Source organism: Lonchura striata, chromosome 36 (genome assembly GCF_050655825.1).
Source record: "Lonchura striata isolate lonStrDom1 chromosome 36, ASM5065582v1, whole genome shotgun sequence".
NCBI lineage: Eukaryota > Metazoa > Chordata > Aves > Passeriformes > Estrildidae > Lonchura > Lonchura striata.
The window spans coordinates 615,046-640,119 of NC_140738.1; the positions used below are offsets into that span (position 1 = coordinate 615,046).

At 45.0% G+C, this 25,074-nt stretch overlaps 2 protein-coding genes across 10 annotated transcripts; one reads left to right on the forward strand and one right to left on the reverse strand.

Annotated features, from left to right (window-relative positions):
* Positions 1-10,765, reverse strand: PSMB5 (proteasome 20S subunit beta 5). Its single transcript, XM_077789920.2, has 3 exons — positions 10,517-10,765; positions 6,789-7,095; positions 1-1,021 (listed from the first exon to the last, which is right to left on the reverse strand). The coding sequence occupies exons 1-3, from the start codon at positions 10,751-10,753 to the stop codon at positions 741-743; spliced, it is 825 nt and encodes a 274-aa protein (XP_077646046.2). The 5' UTR covers positions 10,754-10,765; the 3' UTR covers positions 1-740.
* Positions 10,766-10,919: 154 nt separating this feature from the next.
* On the forward strand, positions 10,920-24,092 carry LOC110481923 (dehydrogenase/reductase SDR family member 4-like). 9 transcript variants are annotated; one of them, XM_085565480.1, is made up of 10 exons: positions 10,934-11,985; positions 12,172-12,245; positions 14,369-14,486; positions 15,700-15,759; positions 17,452-17,553; positions 18,542-18,612; positions 19,318-19,369; positions 20,474-20,608; positions 22,238-22,293; positions 23,744-23,926. In XM_085565480.1, the coding sequence occupies exons 2-10, from the start codon at positions 12,187-12,189 to the stop codon at positions 23,856-23,858; spliced, it is 768 nt and encodes a 255-aa protein (XP_085421606.1). In that variant the 5' UTR covers positions 10,934-11,985; positions 12,172-12,186; the 3' UTR covers positions 23,859-23,926. The 9 variants fall into 9 exon arrangements, with proteins under 9 accessions (XP_085421609.1, XP_085421606.1, XP_085421608.1 ...); XM_085565482.1 differs by having other exon boundaries at positions 10,934-11,208; positions 12,152-12,245; XM_085565481.1 differs by having other exon boundaries at positions 11,953-12,048; positions 12,152-12,245.
* The last annotated feature ends 982 nt before the right edge of the window (positions 24,093-25,074 follow it).

Consider the following 25,074-nt stretch of genomic DNA (forward strand, 5'->3'; position numbering starts at 1 on the left):
TTTAAATCCCATTTATTTCGACATTTCCCCTCACTCCCCGTAGATCTCCTGCAGGTCGGCCACGTCGTCGTGGGACACCTCCCTCCACCCGTGGGGGCCCACGTGGAACACGCGCACGCTGCCAAAAACCCTAAAACAGCCCAAAAACACCCCAAAAAACCTTCAAAAAATGTCCAAAAAATCACCAAAAAATGTCCAAAAAATGTCCAAAAAATCTCAAAAAAAATCCCTAAAAAATTGCCAAAAAATCACTGAAAAATCACCAAAAAAATCACAAAAAATTCCATAAAAACAACCAAAAAATCCCCAAAAATCACCAAAAAAATTTCAAAAAATCCCAAAAAAATGTCCAAAAAATTCCCAAAAAAATCCCTAAAAAATCCCCAAAAAACCCAAAAAAATCCCTAAAAAATCCCTAAAAAATTGTGAAAAAATCCCAAAAAAATCCCTAAAAAATCCCTAAAAATTGCGAAAAAATCCCAAAAAAATCCCAAAAAATCCCCAAAAAATCCCAAAAAAATCTCAAAAAATCCCCAAAAAAATCCCTAAAAAATCCCCCAAAAACCCCTAAAAAATCCCAAAAAAATCCTCAAAAAATCCCAAAAAAATTTCCAAAAAATTTCAAAAAAATCCCAAAAAAATCCCAAAAAAATCCCATAAAATCCCCATAAAACCCCCCAAAGAAACCACACAAACTCTCTTTAAATCCCATTTAAATCCCATTTATTTCCCATCTCCCCTCACTCCCCGTAGATGTCCTGCAGGTCGGCCACGTCGTCGTGGGACACCTCCCTCCACCCCTCGGGCCCCACGTGGAACACGCGCACGCTGCCGCCCGAGTAGGCGTCCCTGCGCGCTGCCTGGTAGACGGCGCGCCGCGCCAGGCCGCAGGCGGCCGCCTCGCTGCCGGGGGCCTCGGCCAGGCCCCGGTCCAGGACCCCGAAGGCGTAGGAGGCGCCCGAGCCCACGGCGAAGGCGGCGCCGGCCACGCGCTGCCCCTCGCTGTCCACGTAGTACAGCCCTGGGGGGAGAGAGGAGGGGCGGTTTGGGGTGTGGCTACCGAGTTTGGGAGCGTGGCCAGTGAATTTGGGGCGTGGCTAGTGAATTTGGGGGCGTGGCGAGTGAATTTGGAGGCGTGGCGAGTGAATTTGGGGGCGTGGCGAGTGAATTTGGGGGCGTGGCGAGTGAATTTGGAGGCGTGGCCAGTGAATTTGGGGGCGTGGCTAGTGAATTTGGGGTGTGGCTACCAAGTTTGGGGGCGTGGCTACCAAATTGGGGGCGTGGCCAGTGAATTTGGTGTGTGGCTACCAAGTTTGGGGGCGTGGCTAGTGAATTTGGGGCGTGGCTACCGAGTTTGGGGGCGTGGCTATTGAATTTGGAGGCGTGGCGAGTGAATTTGGGGGCGTGGTGAGTCAATTTGGGGCGTGGCGAGTGAATTTGGGGGTGTGGCCAGTGAATTTGGGGGCGTGGTGAGTGAATTTGGGGGCGTGCCTACCAGATTTGGCGTGTGGCTATCAGATTTGCGGGCGTGGCAACCGAGTTTGCAGGCGTGGCTACCAGATTTGGGGGCGTGGCTAGTGAATTTGGGGGCGTGGCTAGTGAATTTGGGGCGTGGCGAGTGAATTTGGGGGCGTGGCTACCAAGTTTGGGGGTGTGGCTAGTGAATTTGGGGGCGTGGCTACCAAGTTTGGGGGTGTGGCTAGTGAATTTGGGAGCGTGGCTAGTGAATTTGGGGCGTGGCTAGTGAATTTGGGGCGTGGTGAGTGAATTTGGGGCGTGGCGAGTGAATTTGGGGGCGTGGCTAGTGAATTTGGGGGCGTAGCTACCGAGTTTGGGGTGTGGCTACCAGGTTTGGGGGCGTGGCTACCAAGTTTGGGGGTGTGGCTAGTGAATTTGGGGGCGTGGGGAGTGAGTTTGAAAGTGTGGCTACCAAGTTCGGGAGCGTGGCTAGTGAATTTGGGGTGTGGCTACCGAGTTTGGGGGCGTGGGTAGTGAGTTTGGGGCGTGGCTAGTGTATTTGGGGCGTGGCGAGTGAATTTGGGACCTGGCTACTGAATTTGGGGGCGTGGTTAGTCAATTTGGGGGTGTGGCTACCGAGTTTGGGGCGTGGCTAGTGAATTTGGAGGTGTGGCTAGTGAATTTGGGGGCGTGGCTAGTGAATTTTGGGGGCGTGGCTAGTGAATTTGGGGTGTGGCTACCGAGTTTGGGGGCGTGGGTAGTGAGTTTGGGGCGTGGCCAGTGAATTTGGGGGCGTGGCTAGTGAATTTGGAGGTGTGGCGAGTGAATTTGGGGGCGTGGCTAGTGAATTTGGGGGCGTGGCCAGTGAATTTGGGGGCGTGGCTAGTGAATTTGGAGGTGTGGCGAGTGAATTTGGGGGCGTGGCTAGTGAATTTGGGGGCGTGGCTAGTGAATTTGGGGGCGTGGCGAATGAATTTGGGGGCGTGGCCAGTGAATTTGGGGGCGTGGCTAGTGAATTTGGGGGCGTGGCGAATGAATTTGGGGGCGTGGCTAGTGAATTTGGGGACGTGTCTAGTGAGTTTGGGGGCGTGGCTAGCAAGTTTGGGGACGTGTCTAGTGAGTTTGGGGGCGTGGCGAGTGAATTTGGGGCGTGGCGAGTGAATTTGGGGGCGTGGCTAGTGAACTTGGGGGCGTGGCTAGTGAATTTGGGGCGTGGCTACCAGATTTGAGGGCGTGGCTATCAACTTTGGGGGCGTGGCCAGTGAATTTGGGGGCGTGGCTAGTGAATCTGGGGGTGTGGCTAGTAAATTTGGGGGCGTGGCTAGTGAATTTGGGGCGTGGCTACCAAGTTTGAGGGCGTGGCTACCATGTTCGGGGGCGTGGCTAGTGAATTTGGGGGCGTGGGTAGTGAATTTGGGGGCGTGGCTAGTGAATTTGGGGTGTGGCTACCAAGTTTGGGGTGTGGCTACCGAGTTTGGGGGCGTGGCTACCAGATTTGGGGGCGTGGCTACCAGATTTGGGGTGTGCCTAGTGAATCTGGGGGCGTGGCTACCAAATTTGGGGCGTGACCAGTGAAATTTGGGGCGTGGCGACCAACTTTGGGGGCGTGGCTACCGAGTTTGGGGGCGTGGCGAGTGAGTTTGGGGCGTGGCTAGCAAGTTTGGGGGCGTGGCGAGTGAGTTTGGGGCGTGGCGAGTGAGTTTGGGGGCGTGGCTACCGAGTTTCGGGTGTGGCTACCAGATTTGGGGGCGTGGCTACCGAGTTTGGGGTGTGGCTAGTGAATTTGGGGGCGTGGCTAGTGAGTTTGAAAGTGTGGCTACCGAGTTTGGGGGCGTGGCTAGTGAGTTTGGGGCGTGGCTACCAAATTTGGGGGTGTGGCCACCAGATTTGGGGTGTGGCTACCGAGTTTGGAAGTGTGGCTACCAGATTTGGGGCGTGGCTAGTGAATTTGGGGCGTAGCTAGCAAGTTGGGGGGCGTGCCTAGTAAATTTCGGGGTGTGGCTACCAGATTTGGGGTGTGGCTACCAGATTTGGGAACGTGGCTAGTGAATTTGGGGCGTAGCTAGCAAGTTGGGGGGCGTGGCGAGTGAATTTGGGGGTGTGTCTAGTGAATTTGGGGCGTGGCTAGTGAATTTGGGGTGTGGCTACCAAGTTTGGGGTGTGGCTACCAAGTTCGGGAGCGTGGCGAGTGAATTTGGGGTGTGGCTACCGAGTTTGGGGGCGTGGGTAGTGAGTTTGGGGCGTGGCGAGTGAATTTGGGGGCGTGGCGAGTGAATTTGGGGCGTGGCGAGTGAATTTGGGACCTGGCTACTGAATTTGGGGGCGTGGTTAGTGAATTAGGGGCGTGGCTACCAAGTTTGAGGGCGTGGCTACCAAGTTCGGGGGCGTGGCTAGTGAATTTGGGGGCGTGGCCAGGGAATTTGGGGCGTGGCTACTGAATTTGGGGGCGTGGTTAGTGAATTAGGGGCGTGGCTACCGAGTTTGGGGTGTGGCTACCGAGTTCGGGGGCGTGGCTAGGGAATTTGGGGGCGTGGTTAGTGAATTTGGGGCGTGGCTACCAAATTTGGGGGCGTGGCTAGTGAGTTTATGGTAAAAATTCAGCAAAAATTGACCCCAAAACTCCCCAAATTCAGCCCAAAATCTCCAAAATTGACCCAAAAATTCCCCAAAAATTGACCCCAAAATCCCGGATTTTTGAGGCCAAATATGTGGATTTTGAGGCAAAAAAATGTGGATTTTCAGCCAAAAAAATGTGAATTTTGAGCCCAATAAATTGCGATTTTTGAAGCCAAAAAAATGTGAATTTTTACGTCTACAAAATGTGATTTTTGAGTTCAAAAATGCGATTTTTGAGCCCAAAAAACGCGATTTTTGAGCCAAATAGATTGCGATTTTTGAGTGCAAAAAACGCGATTTTTGAGCCTAAAAAACGCGATTTTTGATGCCGAAAAAATGCGATTTTTGAGCCAAATAAATTGCAATTTTTGACCCAAAAAAATGTGAATTTTTACGTGAATAAAATGTGATTTTTGAGCCCAAAAACCATGGTTTTTCAGCCGAAAAAACGCGATTTTTGATGCCAAAAAACATTATTTTTGAGCGCAAAAAATGTGAATCTTTATGTGTATAAAATGTGAATTTTGAGCCCAATAAATGCGATTTTTTATGCCAATAAAATGCGATTTTTGAGCCCAAAAAATGTGATTTTTGAACCCAAAAAAAGGCGATTTTTGATGGCAGAAAACGCGATTTTTGAGCCCAAAAAATGTGATTTTTGAGGCCAAAAAACATGATTTTTGAGCCGAAAAAACATGATTTTTGAGCTGAAAAAACGTGATTTTTGAGCCCAATAAAATGCAACTTTTGAGCGCAATAAAATGCAATTTTTGACCCAAAAAAATGTGATTTTTGGTGCCAAAAAAATGTGATTTTTGATGCCAAAAAACACGATTTTTGATGCGAAAAAACACTATTTTTGGTGCCAAAAAATGGGATTTTTGATGCCAAAAAATGCGATTTTTGAGGCCAAAAAATGCGGTTTTTGAGGCCAATAAATGCGATTTTTGACAGCAAAAAACGTGATTTTTGACCCAAAAAACCATGATTTTTGGTGCCAAAAAACGCGATTTTTGGTGCCAAAAAATGCGATTTTTGAGGCCAATAAATGCGATTTTTGAGGCCAATAAATGCGATTTTTGATGCTGAAAAAATGTGATTTTTGACCCAAAAAAATGCGATTTTTGATGCGAAAAAACACGATTTTTGGTGCCAAAAACCACGATTTTTGGTGCCAAAAAATGCGATTTTTGATGCCAAAAAATGCGATTTTTGAGCCAAAAAAATGCGATTTTTGAGTCCAATAAAATGTGATTTTTGACCCAAAAAAAAGCGATTTTTGACCCAAAAAATGCAATTTTTGGTGCCAAAAAATGAGATTTTTGAGGCCAATAAATGCGATTTTTGATGTCGAAAAAACGTGATTTTTGAGGCTAAAAAACGCGATTTTTGAGGTGAAAAAAGGCGATTTCTGAGGCTTGCACTCACCGGGGCCGCGCTTGTCCCAGGCGCAGAGCATGGTGCCCATGCTGAGCCCCAGCCCCTTGTACTGGTAGACGAGGTTGGCCAGCAGCTTGGAGGCGGCGGCCAGCGACACGGGCTCCTTGTTGCGCAGCTCCTGCACGCGGCACTGCCGCGCCACCAGCCGCTGCCAGAAGGCGCAGTCGGCGCCTGCGTTTGTGCGTGACGGAGACGGGATTTTGGAGCCAAAACACGCGATTTTGGAGCCAAAAAACGCGATTTTGGAGCCCAAAATAATGCGCCGCCATTTTGTGTGCTGGCATCCGCTGTTATTTCCGTTGCTGCCGCCGCCATTTTAGTGACGGGCAGCTTCTACTGGCAACCACCGCCATTTTGAGTGCTGGCACTGTGGTTATTTCCGGTTCTGCTGCCGCCATTTTGAGTGCTGGCACTGTGGTTATTTCCGGTTCTGCTGCCGCCATTTTGAGTGGGCGTTTTTTAGGCTCCAAAATCGCGATTTTTGACCCTAATAAATTGCGATTTTTGAGTGCAAAAAACGTGATTTTTGAGCCAAAAAAATGTGGTTTTTGATGTGAATAAAATGGGATTTTTGAGCCAAAAAATGCGATTTTTGAGCCAAATAAAATGCGATTTTTGAGGCCAAAAGACGCGATTTTTGAGCCAATAAAATGCGATTTTTGATGCCAAAAAACACGAATTTTGGTGCCAAAAAACACGATTTTTGGTGCCAAAAAATGCGATTTTTGATGCCAAAAAACACGAATTTTAGTGCCAAAAAACGCAATTTTTGGTGCCAAAAAATGCGATTTTTGATGCCAAAAAACGTGATTTTTGGTGCTAAAAAATGCGATTTTTGATGCCAAGAAATGTGAATTTTGATGCCAAAAAATGTGATTTTTGATGCCGAAAAAACCGCGATTTTTGGTGCCAAAAAATGCTATTTTTGATGCCAAAAAACACGATTTTTGGTGCTAAAAAATGCGATTTTTGATGCCAAAAAATGTGATTTTTGAGCCCAATAAAATGTGATTTTTGACCCAAAAAAATGCGATTTTTGATGCCAAAAAATGCGATTTTTGACCGAAAAAATGTGATTTTTGACCCAAAAAAATGCGATTTTTGAGCCTAAAAAACGTGATTTTTGAGCCTAAAAAACGTGATTTTTGAGCCCAAAAAATGCAATTTTTGATGTGGATAAAATGCGATTTTTGAGCCTAAAAAACACTATTTTTGATGTGGATAAAACGTGATTTTTGAGGTGAGAAAAGGCGATTTTTGAGGGTTGCACTCACCGGGGCCGCGCTTGTCCCAGGCGCAGAGCATGGTGCCCATGCTGAGCCCCAGCCCCTTGTACTGGTAGACGAGGTTGGCCAGCAGCTTGGAGGCGGCGGCCAGCGACACGGGCTCCTTGTTGCGCAGCTCCTGCACGCGGCACTGCCGCGCCACCAGCCGCTGCCAGAAGGCGCAGTCGGCGGCGCCGCCCGCCATGGTGCCCAGCATGCGCCCGCCCAGCGGCGCCGCCTTGCGCACGGCCTGCGAGGCGATGTAGGAGCCGGCCGTGGCGCGCGAGTCCACCGCCACCGTCACGCCCAGCGGGGTCTGTGGGGAGAAAACAGGAGAAAATGGGAAAAAATGGGAATTTTGGAGCTTTTCGGATTGAAATTAGCGTTTTTTACACGTTTTTAGCACCATTTTTACCAAAAAAATTCCATTTTTTTCTCCATTTTTGCCACAAAAATTCCATTTTTTTCTCCATTTCTTACCACAAAAATTCCATTTTTTTCACCATTTTTCCCACAAAAATTCCATTTTTTTCTCCATTTTTACCACGAAAATTCCATTTTTTTCTCCATTTTTACCACGAAAATTCCATTTTTTTCTCCGTTTTTCCCACTAAAATTCCATTTTTTTCCTGCTTTTTTTTGCACCATTTTTACCACAAAAATTCCATTTTTTTCTCCATTTTTACCGCTAAAATTCCATTTTTTTCTCCATTTTTTACCACAAAAATTCCATTTTTTTCTCCATTTTGGCCACTAAAATTCCACTTTTCTACTCCACTTTTACCACAAAAATTCCATTTTTTCCTCCATTTTTTACTCCATTTTTGCCACTAAAATTCCATTTTTTTCTCCATTTTTCACGCCATTTTTACCACGAAAATTCCATTTTTTTCACCATTTTTCCCACTAAAATTCCATTTTTTCTCCATTTTTCACACCATTTTTACCACCAAAAATTCCATTTTTTCCTCCATTTTTAACGCCATTTTTACCACAAAAATTCCATTTTTTACTCCATTTTTACCACAAAAATTCCATTTTTTCCTCCATTTTTTGCACCATTTTTACCACAAAAATTCCATTTTTTACTCCATTTTTGCCACTAAAATTCCATTTTTTCCTCCATTTTTAACGCCATTTTTACCACAAAAATTCCATTCTTTCCTCCATTTTTGCCACTAAAATTCCATTTTTTCCTCCATTTTTAACGCCATTTTTACCACAAAAATTCCATTCTTTCCTCCATTTTTGCCACTAAAATTCCATTTTTTCCTCCATTTTTTGCACCATTTTTACCACAAAAATTCCATTTTTTACTCCATTTTTGCCACTAAAATTCCATTTTTTTCTCCATTTTTAACGCCATTTTTACCACAAAAATTCCATTTTTTACTCCATTTTTGCCACTAAAATTCCATTTTTTCCTCCATTTTTAACGCCATTTTTACCACAAAAATTCCATTCTTTCCTCCATTTTTCCCACTAAAACTCCAATTTTTTCACTATTTTTCAAGACATTTTTGCCACTAAAATTCCATTTTTTTCTCCATTTTTCCCACTAAAATTCCATTTTTTTCCTGCTTTTTTTTGCACCATTTTTACCACAAAAATTCCATTTTTTACTCCATTTTTTACCACGAAAATTCCATTTTTTTCTCCATTTTTACCGCTAAAATTCCATTTTTTTCTCCATTTTTTACCACAAAAATTCCATTTTTTCCTCCATTTTTTGCACCATTTTTACCACCAAAAATTCCATTTTTTTCTCCATTTTTTTTCTCCATTTTTAACGCCATTTTTACCACAAAAATTCCATTTTTTACTCCATTTTTGCCACTAAAATTCCATTTTTTCCTCCATTTTTAACGCCATTTTTACCACTAAAATTCCATTCTTTCCTCCATTTTTCCCACTAAAACTCCAATTTTTTCACTATTTTTCAAGACATTTTTGCCACTAAAATTCCATTTTTTTCTCCATTTTTGCCACTAAAATGCCATTTTTTTCTCCATTTTTGCTACTAAAATGCCATTTTTTTTCTCCATTTTTGCTCATTTTTCCCCATTTCCCTGCCATGTAAGATCGGCCGTGGCGCGCGAGTCCACCGCCACCGTCATGCCTAGAGGGGTCTGTGGGGGAGAAAAGGGAAAAAATGTCAATTTTTGGCAATTTTGGGGATTTTTTGGATTGAAATTAGCATTTTTTACACGTTTTTAGCACCACTTTTACCACAAAAATTCCACTTTTTTCTCCATTTTAACACCATTTTTACCACAAAAATTCATTTTTTTCTCCATTTTTCCCACTAAAATTCCATTTTTTTCTCCATTTTAACACCATTTTTACCACGAAAATTCCATTTTTTTCTCCATTTTTACCACGAAAATTCCATTTTTTTCGCCATTTTTAACGCCACTTTTACCACTAAAATTCCATTTTTTCTCCAATTTTTCACCATTTTTGTCACTAAAATTCCATTTTTTTCTCCATTTTTTACCACAAAAATTCCATTTTTTTCTCCATTTTTAAGGACATTTTTACCACAAAAATTCCATTTTTTTCTCCATTTTTAACGCCACTTTTACCACTAAAATTCCATTTTTTCTCCAATTTTTCACCATTTTTGTCACTAAAATCCCATTTTTTCCTCCATTTTAACGCCATTTTTGTCACAAAAATTCCATTTTTTTTCTCCATTTTTGTCACTAAAATCCCATTTTTTCCTCCATTTTAACGCCATTTTTGTCACAAAAATTCCATTTTTTTTCTCCATTTTTACCACAAAAATTCCATTTTTTTCTCCATTTTTCCCACTAAAATTCCATTTTTTTCTCCATTTTTAAGGACATTTTTACCACAAAAATTCCATTTTTTTCTCCATTTTTAACGCCACTTTTACCACTAAAATTCCATTTTTTCTCCAATTTTTCACCATTTTTGTCACTAAAATTCCATTTTTTTCTCCATTTTTTACCACAAAAATTCCATTTTTTTCTCCATTTTTAAGGACATTTTTACCACAAAAATTCCATTTTTTTTCGCCATTTTTAGCACCACTTTTACCACTAAAATTCCATTTTTTCTCCAATTTTTCACCATTTTTGTCACTAAAATTCCATTTTTTTTCTCCATTTTTCCCACTAAAATTCCATTTTTTTCTCCATTTTAACGCCATTTCTACCACTAAAATTCCATTTCTTTTCTCCGTTTTTGCCACTAAAATTCCATGTTTTTCTCCATTTTTCCCCCTAAAAATGAATTCTACCCTCCCCAACCTCGATTTTTCCCCCTAAAAATGAATTTTACCGTCCCCAATCTCAATTTTTTCCCCCTAAAAATGAATTTTACCGTCCCCAACCTCGCTTTTTTTCCCCTAAAAATGAATTTTACCATCCCCAACCTCGCTTTTTTTCCCCTAAAAATGAATTCTACCCTCCCCAACCTCGATTATTTCCCCTAAAAATGAATTCTACCCTCCCCAACCTCGATTTTTCCCCCTAAAAATGAATTTTACCCTCCCCAACCTCAATTTTTTCCCCCTAAAAATGAATTTTACCATCCCCAACCTCAATTTTTTCCCCCTAAAAATGAATTTTACCCTCCCCAACCTCAATTTTTCCCCCTAAAAGTGAATTTTACCCTCCCCAATCTCGATTTTTCCCCCTAAAAGTGAATTTTACCCTCCCCAGCCGCGATTTCCCCCTCAGGAAAGGAACTTTGCGGCCATTTGCCCTCACCTTAAAAGCCAAAGTCGTGGTGCCGTGAAGGATGTGCAGCCCGAGCCCCTCCGGCTCCGCCTCCAACCCCCACGGCGGAGCCGCCAAAACCCGCGGGGGACCCGGGGGATCCCTCAGGATTTCGGGGATCCCCTCGGAATCCTCGGCAAAATCCTCCAGGAATCTCTTGGGGAAACTTTTGGGGAAATTCGGGGAAAATTCCGAGAGCTCCGCACGGAGGACGCTGGCGAGCGCCATCTTGGATTCTGGCGCCTATGGGGAGGGGGGGGAATGGGCGCCCACAAAATGGCGGCGGTGAAGCGGGCGCGGGCGCCATCTTTGTTGAGGGCAAGGCGCAAACGCTGCGAAATGGCGGCGGCGCATGCGCAGCATGGCTCGAAGGGGTGCCTGACGGTGTTGTCGCCATTTTGGTTGAGGGCAAGGCGGGAAGCACAAAAAGGCGCCGCCGCCATTTTGGTTGAGGGCATGACTGGACGAGGGGAGGGGGGGCGAAATAAAACGGGAATTAAAGCGTTAAAAAATGAGGCGAAAAATGGGAATTTTGGTTAAATTGGAAGGCGGAATTAAAATATTTTAAGCCGTTCATCGGCGGGGAGGGGTTTTGGGGAAAAAAAGCGGGGTTTTGGGGAGGAAAATGGAGTTTTTTGGGGGGACATTTGGCAGGGTCGGAGCGGTTCGAGGAGATTTTTGAGGTAAAAATTTGGAGTTTCTGGGAGATTTTGGGAGGAAAATGAAATGTTGGGGGTTTTGGGGTAAAATTGGGGGAATTTGGGAAATTTGGGGTGAGAGTGGCGGGGTAATCCATTCCCAGTTCAAACCAGTAACCCCAAACCCATTCCCAGTATAAACCAGTAACCCCAAACCCATTCCCAGTATAAACCAGTAACCCCAAACCCCTCCCAGTACAAACCAGTAACCCCAAACCCATTCCCAGTATAAACCAGTAACCCCAAACCCATTCCCAGTACAAACCAGTAACCCCAGACCCATTCCCAGTATAAACCAGTAACCCCAAAAACCCGCCCAGTTTGTCCCAGTTCATCCCAGTAACCCCAAACCCATTCCCAGTTCAAACCAGTAACCCCAAATTCCCTCCCAGTTCATCCCAGTTCAAACCAGTAACCCTTAAACCCCTCCCAGTCCCTCCCAGTCCCTCCCAGTTTGTCCCAGTTCCCTCCCAGTCCCTCCCAGTTCCCTCCCAGTTATTCCCAGTCCCTCCCAGTCCCTCCCAGTTCCTCCCAGTTCCCTCCCAGTCCCTCCCAGTGACCTTTAAACCCCTCCCAGTCCATCCCAGTTCATCCCAGTCCATCCCAGTTCCATCCCAGTTCATCCCAGTTCCTCCCAGTTCCCTCCCAGTTCCCTCCCATTTCCCTCCCAGTCCCTCCCAGTCCCTCCCAGTCCCTCCCAGTTCCCTCCCAGTTCCTCCCAGTGACCTTTAAACCCCTCCCAGTTTGTCCCAGTTCATCCCAGTTCATCCCAGTTCCCTCCCAGTCCCTCCCAGTTCCCTCCCAGTTCCCTCCCAGTCCCTCCCAGTCCCTCCCAGTTCCCTCCCAGTCCCTCCCAGTGACCTTTAAACCCCTCCCAGTCCCTCCCAGTTCATCCCAGTCCATCCCAGTTCATCCCAGTTCGTCCCAGTCCATCCCAGTTTGTCCCAGTTCATCCCAGTCCGGATGTGGCGCTCGCGACTCCTGGAGGGGAAAGTGGCGCTGGTGACGGCGGGGACAGCCGGGTGAGTGCCCAAAAACCCCCAAAATTCACCCAAAATTCACCCAAAATTCACCCAAAATCCCCCGAATTCACCCCAAAACCCGCGCGGGAAAAATGGGGATTTTTTACCCGAACAATTAACCCCGAAATTGCCGAAATTAACCCAAAATTAACCCGAAAATAACCCAAAATTCGCTCGAAATAATTCAAAATATTCCGATTAAATTGTGGATTCTGAACGCTCCAAATTCACCGCAAAATTCACATTAAAATTCACCCCAAAAATCCCCAAAATTCACCCCAAAATTCACCCCAAAATCCCCAAAATTCACCCCAAAAATCCCCAAAATTCACCCCAAAATGCACCCCAAAATCCCTAAAATTCAATTTAAAATTCACCCCAAAAATCCCCAAAATTCACCCCAAAAATCCCCAAAATTCAATTTAAAATTCATTCCAAAAATCCCCAAAATTCACCCCAAAATTCACCCCAAAAATCCCCAAAATTCACCTCAAAATTAACCCCAAAATCCCCAAAATTCAATTTAAAATTCACCCCAAAAATCCCCAAAATTCACCCCAAAAATCCCCAAAATTCAATTTAAAATTCATTCCAAAAATCACCCCAAAATTCACCCCAAAATTCACCCCAAAATCCCCAAAATTCAATTTAAAATTCATTCCAAAAATCCCCAAAATTCACCCCAAAATTCACCCCAAAATCCCCAAAATTCACCCCAAAATTCACCCCAAAAATCCCCAAAATTCACCCCAAAATTCACCCCAAAATTCACCCCAAAAATCCCCAAAATTCACATTAAAATTCACCCCAAAAATCCCCAAAATTCACCCCAAAAATCCCCAAAATTCAATTTAAAATTCACCCCAAAAATCCCCAAAATTCACCCCAAAAATCCCCAAAATTCACATTAAAATTCACCCCAAAAATCCCCAAAATTCACCCCAAAAATCCCCAAAATTCAATTTAAAATTCACCCCAAAAATCCCCAAAATTCACCCCAAAAATCCCCCAAATTTTGGGTCAATTTTGGGGATTTTGGGGAATTTTGGGGATTTTTGTGTAGAATTTTGGGGATTTTTTTTTGGGAAATTTTTTAATTTCGGGAATTTGGGATTTTTTTTGGGAATTTTGGGGCGGATTTTTGGGATTTTCGTGTAGAATTTTGGGGATTTTTTTGGAATTTCAGGGATTTTTTTGGGAATTTTGGGGAATTTTGGGGTGACTTCTGAGGTCAATTTTGGGGTGGATTTTTGGGGATTTTGGGCCGGATTTTTGGGATTTTGGTGTCAAATTTTGGGGATTTTTTTGGGAATTTCGGGATTTCGGGAATTTGGGGATTTTTGGGAATTTTGGGCTGGATTTTGGGGGTAATTTCAGTGTTTTTTGCCTATTTTTGTCCATATTTTCACCATATCGGTGCCGATTTTCCCCATTTTTGTGCAGAATTTTGGGGATTTTTTTGGGAATTTGGGAATTTTGTGAATTTTGGGAATTTTTTTCGGGAATCCAGGATCGGGCTGGCCGTGGCCGGGGCAGATTTTGGGCCGGATTTTGGGGATTTTGGTGGCGATTTTCGCCATTTCGGTGCAGAATTTTGGGGATTTTTTTGGGAATTTGGGGAATTTGGGAATTTGGGGATTTTTAGGAATTTCGGGCTGGATTTTGGGGGTAATTTCAGTGTTTTTTGCCTATTTTTGTCCATATTTTCGCTATTTCGGTGGCGATTTTCGCCATTTTTGTGCGGAATTTTGGGGATTTTTTTGGGAATTTGGGGAATTTTGTGAATTTTGGGAATTTTTTCGGGAATCCAGGATCGGGCTGGCCGGGGCCGGGGCGGATTTTGGGCCGGATTTTGGGGATTTCGGTGCCGATTTTCGCCATTTTGGTGCAGAATTTTGGGGATTTTTTTGGGAATTTCGGGATTTTGGGAATTTGGGAATTTTGGGGAATTTTAGGATGGATTTCAGGGTAGATTATTGGGGTAATTTCAGTGATTTTTGCCTATTTTTGTCCATATTTTCACCATTTCGGTGCCGATTTTCGCCGTTTCTGTGCAGAATTTTGGGGATTTTTTTGGGAATTTTAGGATTTTGTGAATTTTGGGAATTTTTTCGGGAATCCAGGATCGGGCTGGCCGTGGCCGAGGCGCTGGCCGGGGCCGGGGCGCGCGTCTTCCTCAGCTCCCGACGCCCCCAAAACGTCCGGAGAGCCCTGGAGCAGCTGCGGGGGCGGGGCCTGCAGGTGAGGGGCGGGGCCAAAATCTGGGGACAATTCCAGCGATTTTGGGCAATTTTGGAAAAAATTCGGAAAAATTTGGGGTCGTTTTCGGGTGAATTTGGGGTGAATTTGGGGTGAATTTTGAGTTATTTTTGCATTTGTTTTGAGTTAATTTTGAGTTGGTTTTGGGTCAATTTTGGGAGATTTTGGGAAATTTTGGGAAATTTTGAAATAATTTTGGGTTGTTTTTTGGTTAATTTTGGGTTAATTTTGGCATCAATTTTGGGTTGATTTTGAGTCAATTTTGGGTTAATTTAGGGTGAATTTTGGGTCAATTTTGGGTTGATTTTGAGTCAATTTTGGGTCAATTTAGGGTGAATTTTGGGTCAATTTTGGGTTGATTTTGAGTCAATTTTGGGTCAATTTAGGGTGAATTTTGGGTCAATTTTGGGTTGATTTTGAGTCAATTTTGGGTCAATTTTGGGTTAATTTTGGGTTAATTTTCAGTCAATTTTGAGTCAATTTTGAATGAATTTTGAAATAATTTTGGGTTAATTTTCAGTCAATTTTCGGTTTACTTTGCATTACTTTGGGTGAATTTTGGGTCAATTTAGGGTCAATTTTGGGAAATTTTGAATTAATTTTGAGTTGATTTTAGGTCAATTTTGGGAGATTTTGGGAAATTTTGAAACAATTTTGGGTTATTTTTTGGTTAATTTTGGGTTAATTTGGCATCAATTTTGGGTTAATTTTGAGTCAATTTTGGGTTAATTTTGAGTCAATTTTGGGTCAATTTTGGTTAATTTTGGGTTAAATTTGGTTCAATTTTGGGATGATTTTGGGTCAATTTTGGGTTAATTTTGGGTTAATTTTTGGTTATTTTTGGGTTAATTTGAGATCAATTTTGGGTCAATTTTGAGATAATTTTGGGATAATTTTGGGTTATTTCAGGTCAATTTTGCGTTAATTTTGGGTCAATTTTGAATTAATTTTGAATTAATTTTGGGTCAACTGTCGGTCAATTTTGGGTTAATTTTGGGTTAATTTTGGGTGAATTTTGGGGTAAATTTGGGGTAAATTTGGGGCGAATTTGGGGTGAATTTTGGGGTGAATTTGGGGTGAATTTTGGGGTGAATTTGGGGGATTTTGGGGTGAATTTGGGGTGAATTTTGGGTGAATTTTGGGTGGATTTTGGGGTGAATTTTGGGTGAATTTGGGGATTTTTGGGTCTCCCCAGGTCAGCGGCGTCTCCTGCCACGTCGGCCGGGCCGAGGATCGCGAGAGGATGGTGCAGGAGGTGAGGCCGGGCCCCAAAATCCCCCAAATTCACCCCAAAATCCACCCCAAAATCCACCCAAAAATTCACCCCCAAATTCACCCAAAAATTCACCCAAATTCACCCCAAATTCACCCCAAAATCCACCCAAAATCCATCCCAAAATTCACCCAAAATCCATCCCAAAATTCACCCAAAAATTCACCCAAATTCACCCAAAATTCACCCCAAAATTCACCCCAAAATTCACCCAAATATTCACCCCAAAATTCACACAAATTCACCCCAAAATTCACCCAAAATTCACCCCAAATCCCCCAAATTCACCCCAAAATTCATACAAAATTAACCCCAAAATTCACCCCAAAATTCACCCAAAAATTCACCCCAAAATCCCCCAAATTCACCCCAAAATTCACCCAAATATTCACCCCCAAATTCACCCAAAAATTCACCCCAAAATTCACCCAAAATTCTCCCAAAATCCCCCAAATTCACCCCAAAATTCATACAAAATTAACCCCAAAATTCACCCCAAAATTCACCCAAAAATTTACCCCAAAATCCCCCAAATTCACCCCAAAATTCACCCAAATATTCACCCCAAAATTCACACAAATTCACCCCAAAATTCACCCAAAATTCACCCAAAATCCCCCAAATTCACCCCAAAATTCATACAAAATTAACCCCAAAATTCACCCCAAAATTCACCCAAAAATTCACCCCAAATTCACCCCAAAATTCACCCCAAAATTCACTCAAAATCCATCCCAAAATTACCCAAAATTTACACAAAATTCACCCAAATATTCACCCCAAAATTCACACAAATTCACCCCAAAATTCACCCAAAATCCCCCAAATTCACCCCAAAATTCACCCAAAAATTCACCCAAATTCACACCAAATTCACCCCAAAAATTAACCCCAAAAATTCACCCAAAATTCACCCAAAATCCATCCCAAAATTCACCCCAAAATTCACCCAAAATCCCCCAAATTCACCCCAAAATCCACCTGGGCACACCTGGGATGGATTTTGGGGATTTTGGGGGATTTTTTTGAGGATTTTGGGGGGATTTTTTGGGGGTTTTTTTTGGGGATTTTTGGGGTTTTTTGGGGGGGGATTTTGGGATGGATTTTTGGGGTGGATTTTGGGGATTTTTGGGGATTTTTGGGGTGGATTTTAGGTGGATTTTGGGGATTTTTGGGGGGATTTTTTTGAGGATTTGGGGGTATTTTTTTGGGGATTTTGGGGTGGATTTTGGGGATTTTTGGGGTGGATTTTGGGGATTTTTGGGGTGGATTTTGGGTAGATTTTGGGGATTTTTGGGGTGAGTTTTTTGGGGTTTTTTTGGGGGATTTTTGGGGTGATTTTGGGATGGATTTTGGGGATTTTTGGGGGATTTTTTTGGGATTTTGGGGGTATTTTTTTGGGGATTTTGGGGTGGATTTTGGGGATTTTTGGGGGGATTCTTTTGGGGATTGTTTTTAGGATTTTTAGGGATTTGGGGGGGGATTTTGGGGTGGATTTTGGGGATTTTTGGGGGGATTCTTTTGGGGATTGTTTTTAGGATTTTTAGGGATTTTGGGGGGGATTTTGGGGTGAATTTTGGGGATTTTTGGGGGGATTTTTTTGGGGGATTGTTTTTAGGATTTTTAGGGATTTTGGGGGGGATTTTGGGGTGGATTTTGGGGGTTTTTGGGCAGGCCCTGGCCGAATTTGGCGCCATCGACATCCTGGTGTCCAACGCCGCCGTCAATCCCCACCTGGGCCCCGCCCTCGAGGCCGACGAGCGCACCTGGGACAAGGTGAGGCCACGCCCACCCCCAAATTCCCGCCAAAACCCCCAAATTCCCGCCAAAACCCCCAAATTCCCGCCAAAACCCTCAAATTCCCGCCAAAACGCCCACATTTCCCACCAAAACCCCCACATTCCCGCCAAAACCCCCAAATTCCCGCCAAAACCCCCACATTCCCGCCAAAACCCCCAGATTCCCGCCAAAACCCCCACATTCCCGCCAAAACCCCCAGATTCCCGCCAAAACCCCCAGATTCCCCCAAATTCCCCCAAAATTCCCTGAATTTTCCCAAAATTCCCTAAAAATCCCCCAGATTTTCCAGAATTCCCCCAAATTTCTCCAAATTCCCCAAAATCCCCCAAATTTTCCCAAATTCCCCCAAATATCCCCCAAATTCCCCCAAAATTCCCCAAATTCCCCCGAATTTCCCAAAAATCCCCCGAATTTCCCCAAATTCCCCTGAATTTCCCCAAATCCCCCAAAATTTTTCCCAAATTCCCCCGAATTTTCCCAAATTCCCCAGAATTTCCCCAAATTTTCCCAAATTTCCCCATATTCCCCCGAGTTTTCCCAAATTCCCCAGAATTTCCCCAAATTTCCCCAAATTCCCCCAAATCCCCCAAATTTTCCCAAAATTCCCCAAATTTCCCCAAAATTCCCTAAAAATCCCCCAAAATTTCCCAAATTCCCCCGAATTTCCCCAAAATCCCCCGAATTTCCCCAAATTCCCCTGAATTTCCCCAAATCCCCCAAAATTTTTCCCAAATTCCCCCGAATTTTCCCAAATTCCCCCAAATTTCCCCAAATCCCCCAAATTTACCCAAAATTCCCTAAAAATCCCCCAAATTTCCCCAAATTCCCCCAAATATCCCCAAATTCCCCCAAAATTCCCCAAATTCCCCCGAATTTCCCCAAATTTCCCCAAATTCCCCCAAATATCCCCCAAATCCCCCCGAATTTTCCCAAAATCCCCGGATTTTGCCCCGAAACCCCGCAGGTGTTCCAGGTGAACGTGACGGCGACGGCGATGCTCGTCCGGCTGGTGGCGCCACACATGGAGCGGCGCGGGTGACTGGTTTATACTGGTTTATACTGGTTTATACTGGTTTATACTGGGAGGGGATTTTGGGGCAAATTTGGGGATTTTTGGGACAATTTTCGGGGATTTCGGGGCACTAAAAGGGTCAAAAATGGTGAAAAATCGGATTTAAAGTCAGGTTTTGGTACTGGTTTGGACTGGTTTATACTGGTTTATACTGGTTTATACTGGTTTATACTGGGAGGGGATTTTGGGGCCATTTTGGGGCAATTTTCGGGGATTTTGGGGCATTAAAAGGGCCAAAAACAGGGAAAAATCGGATTTAAAGTCAGATTTTGGTACTGGTTTGTACTGGTTCATACTGGTTTGTACTGGTTTATACTGGTTTGTACTGGTTTATACTGGTTTGTACTGGTTTGAACCGAGAGGAACTTTCAGCTGGACTGGTTTGAACTGGTTTTTACCGGTTTTTACTGGTTTTTACTGGTTTTTACTGGTTTTTACTGGTTTTTACTGGGAGCTCCCATTGCCAGCCCAGGAGAAGTGGGCGTGGCTTATCCTTAAGGGGGCGTGGCTTCGGGTCAATGGGGGCGTGGCTTGGGCCAATGGGGGCGTGGCTTGGGACCAATGGGGCGTGGCTTCGGGCCAATGGGGGCGTGGCTTCGGGCCAATGAGGGCGTGGCTTGGGAGGTTGATTGACAGCTCCGGCTAAGCCACGCCCCCTCGCGCCGCAGGGGCGGGGCCATCGTGGTGATGTCATCGATCGCCGGCTACCAGCCAATGGCGGTGAGTCTTACTGGTTTGGACTGGTTTTTACTGGTTTATACTGGTTTGGACTGGGGGGGGCTGGTTTATACTGGTTTATACTGGTTTACACTAGTTTGTACTGGTTTATACTGGGAGGAACTGGTTTTTCTGGTTTATACTGGTTTGGACTGGGGGGGCTGGTTTATACTGGTTTGTACTGGTTTATACTGGGAGGAACTGGTTTTACTGGTTTATACTGGTTTATACTGGTTTGGACTGGTTTATACTGGTTTATACTGGTTTGTACTGGTTTATACTGGGAGGAACTGGTTTATACTGGTTTATACTGGTTTGTACCGGTTGTACTGGTTTATACTGGGAGGGGATTTGGGGTTACTGGTTTGTACTGGTTTATACTGGGACGAACTGGTTTCTACTGGTTTGGACTGGGAGGGGCCTGGTTATACTGGTTTATACTGGTCTGTACTGGTTTTACTGGGAGGAGATTTGGGCTTACTGGTTTGTACTGGTTTGGGGTTTTTCCCATACTGGTTTGGGGTTTTTTCATACTGGTTTATACTGGTTTGTACTGGGATGGGCTCAGGGGTTACTGGTTTATACTGGGATGAACTGGGAGGGGATTTGGGGTCACTGGGATGAACTGGGAACACGTTTTCCCTTACTGGTTTGTACTGGTTTGGAGTTTTACCTTACTGGTTTCGTGTTTTCCCTTACTGGTTTGGGGTTTCTTCTTACTGGTTTATACTGGGATGAACTGGGATGAACTGGGATGGGATTTGGGGTCACTGGGATGAACTGGGAACGCATTAATCCTTACTGGTTTCGTGTTTTCCCTTACTGGTTTGTACTGGTTTGGGGTTTTTCCTTACTGGTTTGGGGTTTTTTTCTTACTGGTTTATACTGGGATGAACTGGGAGGGGATTTGGGGTCACTGGGAGGGGATTTGGACCCACTGGGATGAACTGGTTTCGTGTTTTCCCTTACTGGTTTGTACTGGTTTGGGGTTTTTCCTTACTGGTTTGGGTTTTTTCCTTACTGGTTCATACTGGTTTGTACTGGGATGGGTTGTGGGCGTGTCCCGGCGTATGCTAATGAGGTGGGCGTGTCCCGGTGACGTCACAGGGGCTGGGCCCGTACAGCGTCAGCAAAACCGCCCTGCTGGGGCTGGTGTCTGCCCTGAGCCCGGAGCTGCTGCCCCGCGGGATCCGCATCAACGGCGTCGCCCCCGGCCTGATCCGCACCCGCTTCAGCGCCGCCGTGAGCGCGGGCTTCTACTGGTTTATACTGGTTTATACTGGGAGGGGAGAAAACGGGGGAAAACGGGGAAAAAACGGGGAAAAAATGCGAAAGAACGGCGAAGAAAGGGTTAAAAATGGGTTAAAGATGGGGAAGAAAGGGTTAAAGATGGGGAAGAAAGGGTTAAAATGGCGGGATTTGGTACTGGTTTGGACTGGTTTATACTGGTTTATACTGGGAGGGGGAAAACGGGGGAAAACGGGGAAAAAATGGGGAAAAAATGCGAAAAATGGGGAAAAAAATGGGGAAAACTGGGTTAAAAATGGGGATGAAAGGGTTACAATGGTGGGATTTGGTACTGGTTTATACTGGTTTATACTGGTTTATACTGGGAGGGGAGAAAACGGGGGAAAACGGGGAAAAAACGGGGAAAATGGGGAAAAACGGCTAAGAAAGGGTTAAAAATGGGGAAGAAAGGGTTAAAAATGGGGAAGAAAGGGTTAAAATGGCGGGATTTGGTACTGGTTTGGTACTGGTTTATACTGGTTTATACTGGGAGGGGGAAAACGGGGGAAAACGGGGAAAAAATGGGGAAAAAATGCGAAAAATGGGGAAAAAAATGGGGAAAACTGGGTTAAAAATGGGGATGAAAGGGTTACAATGGTGGGATTTGGTACTGGTTTATACTGGTTTATACTGGTTTATACTGGGAGGGGAGAAAACGGGGGAAAACGGGGAAAAAACGGGGAAAATGGGGAAAAACGGCGAAGAAAGGGTTAAAAATGGGGAAGAAAGGGTTAAAAATGGGGAAGAAAGGGTTAAAATGGCGGGATTTGGTACAGGTTTGGTACTGGTTTATACTGGTTTGTACTGGGAGGGACTGGGAGGAACTGGGAGGGGGAAAATGGGGAAAAATGGGGGAAAACGGGGAAAAACGGGGAAAAAATGGGGAAAAACGGGGAAAAAATGGGGGAAAAGGGTTAAAAGGGATTTTGGGGTTACTGGTTTGGACTGGTTTGTACTGGGAGGGGATGGGAGTTACTGGTTTATACTGGTTTGGACTGGGAGGGGGAAAATGGGGAAAAACGGGGGGAAAACGGGGGGAAATGGGGAAAAAATGGGAAAAATGGGGAAAAATGGGTTAAAAATGGGGACGAAAGGGTTAAAATGGTGGGATTTGGTACTGGTTTGTACTGGTTTATACTGGTTTATACTGGGAGGGACTGGGAGGGGATGGGAGGGGGAAAATGGGGGAAAATGTTGAAAAATTAGGAAAAAATGGGGAAAAAATTGGGCAAAAAAGGGTTAAAATGGGATTTTGGGGCTACTGGTTTGTACTGGTTTATACTGGTTATACTGGTTTATACTGGTTTATACTGGTTTATACTGGTTATACTGGTTTATACTGGTTTATACTGGTTTATACTGGTTATACTGGTTTGTACTGGTTTGTACTGGTTATACTGGTTTATACTGGTTTATACTGGTTATACTGGTCCATACTGGTCCATGCTGGTCCAAACTGGTCCATACTGGTCCATACTGGTCCAAACTGGTCCAAACTGGTCCATACTGGTCCATACTGGTCCATACTGGTCCAAACTGGTCCATACTGGTCCATACTGGTCCATACTGGTTTTTCTCTTCCAGCTGTGGCAGGACGAGGCCACGCGGGATCAGGCGCTGGCAGCGCTGGGAGCCGAGAGGTGAGAAACCAGTTTGGACCAGTTTGGACCAGTATAACCCAGTCCCCTCCCAGTCCAAACCGCTCCAAACCGGTAACCCCAAATCCCCTTTTTAAACCCATTTTTCCCCCATTTTCCCCCCAATTTTTCCCCATTTTCCTCATTTTTCCCCCATTTTACCCCTCCCAGTCCCTCCCAGTACAAACCAGTAACCCCAAATCCCATTTTCCCCATTTTTAACCCTTTATTCCCTATTTTTCCCCATTTTTCCCATTTTCCCCATTTTTTTCCCCCATTTTCCCCCTCCCAGTCCCTCCCAGTACAAACCAGTAATCCCAAATCCCATTTTCCCCATTTTTAACCCTTTATTCCCCATTTTTAACCCTTTATCCCCATTTTCCCCCATTTTCCCCATTTTTTCCCCATTTTCCCCATTTTTGCTCAGTTTTTTGCCCGTTTTTCCCCGTTTTCCCCCATTTTTCCCCCTCCCAGTCCCTCCCAGTACAAACCAGTCCAACCCAGTACCCCCAAATCCCTTTATAACCCTTTATTCCCCACTTTTAACCCTTTATTCCCCACTTTTAACCCTTTATTCTCCATTTTTTTCCCCATTTTCCCCATTTTTTCCCCATTTTTTTCCCATTTTCCCATTTTTTCCCCCATTTTCCCCCTCCCAGTCCCTCCCAGTCCCTCCCAGTATAACCAGTAACCCCAAATCCCCTTTTAACCAACTTTTAACCCTTTATTCCCCATTTTTTCCCCATTTTCCCCCCATTTTTTTGCCCGTTTTCCCCCGTTTTTGCCCCATTTTCCCCCTCCCAGTCCCTCCCAGTCCCTCCCATTCCCTCCCAGTATAACCAGTAACCCCAAATCCCCTTTTAACCCACTTTTAACCCTTTATTCCCCATTTTTCCCCCGTTTTTCCCCCATTTTTCCCCCTCCCAGTCCCTCCCAGTACAAACCAGTATAAACCAGTATAACCAGTAACCCCAAACCCCATTTTCCCCATTTTTAACCCTTTATTCCCCATTTTTTCCCCCATTTTCCCCATTTTTTCCCCGTTTTTTGCCCGTTTTCCCCCGTTTTTCCCCCATTTTTCCCCCTCCCAGTCCCTCCCAGTACAAACCAGTATAACCAGTAACCCCAAATCCCCTTTTAACCCACTTTTAACCCTTTATTCCCCATTTTTTCCCCATTTTTCCCCATTTTTTGCCCGTTTTCCCCCGTTTTTCCCCCGTTTTTTCCCCTCCCAGTCCCTCCCAGTACAAACCAGTACAAACCAGTCCAACCCAGTAACCCCAAACCTCATTTCCCCCTTTTTAACCCTTTATTCCCAACTTTTAACCCTTTATTCCCCCATTTTTCCCCCATTTTTCCCCGTTTTTTTCCCGTTTTCCCCCGTTTTTCCCCCGTTTTTCCCCCTCCCAGTCCCTCCCAGTACAAACCAGTACAAACCAGTATAACCCGGCAGGCTGGGCTCCCCGCAGGACGTGGCTCAGGCCGTGCTGTTCCTGGTCTCCCCCCAGGCCGCCTTCGTGGCCGGCCAGACCCTGCTGGTGGCCGGGGGGGCGCGGCCCCGCCTCTGACCACGCCCCCCTCATCAATATGCAAATTTATGCTAATTAGACGCGAAATAAAATCGATTCTGGCAGTACCGATTGGGATTGGGGGTTACTGGTTTGGACTGGGAGGGACTGGGAGGGAACTGGGAGGAGACTGGGAGGGTGTCAGAGAGGTCTAGACAGGTCGATGACCACGCCCCCTCATCAATATGCAAATTTATGCTAATTAGACGCGAAATAAAATCGATTTTGGCAGTACCGATTGGGATTGGGGGTTACTGGTTTGGACTGGGAGGGACTGGGAGGGAACTGGGAGGGAGTCAGAGAGGTCTAGACAGGTCTATGACCACGCCCACCTCATCAATATGCAAATTTATGCAAATTAGGCGTGAGATAAAATCAGTTGTGGCAATGGCGATTGGGATTGGGGGTTACTGGTTTGGACTGGGAGGCGCTGGGAGGGAACTGGGAGGAGACTGGGAGGGAGTCAGAGAGGTCTAGACAGGTCGATGACCACGCCCCCTCATCAATATGCAAATTTATGCTAATGAGGTGCGAAATAAAATCCATTCTGGCAGTACCAATTGGGATTGGGGGTTACTGGTTTGGACTGGGAGGCGCTGGGAGGGACTGGGAAAGGTCTGGACACGTCTACGACCACGCCCACCTCATCAATATGCAAATTTATGCAAATTAGGCGTGAGATAAAATCAGTTGTGGCAATGGTGATTGGGATTGGGGGTTACTGGTTTGGACTGGTTTGAACTGGTTTGGACTGGGAGGGTTCTGGACAGGTCTATGACCACGCCCACCTCATCAATATGCAAATTTATGCAAATTAGGCGTGAGATAAAATCAGTTGTGGCAATGGTGATTGGGATTGGGGGTTACTGGTTTGAACTGGTTTGAACTGGTTTGGACTGGGAGGGTTCTGGACAGGTCTATGACCACGCCCACCTCATCAATATTCAAATTTATGCAAATTAGGCGTGAGATAAAATCAGTTGTGGCAATGGTGATTGGGATTGGGGGTTACTGGTTTGGACTGGGAGGAAACTGGACACATCTATAATCACGCCCACTTCATTGATATGCAAATTTATGCAAATTATTCGTGAAATAAGAATGCTAATTGGGCTTGGGAGTGCCTGGGTTAAACTGGGCGGGAACGAGCGAATCCCTGACCCCGCCCACCTCATTACTGTGCAAATCTATGCAAACGAGACGCAGAACCAACCGA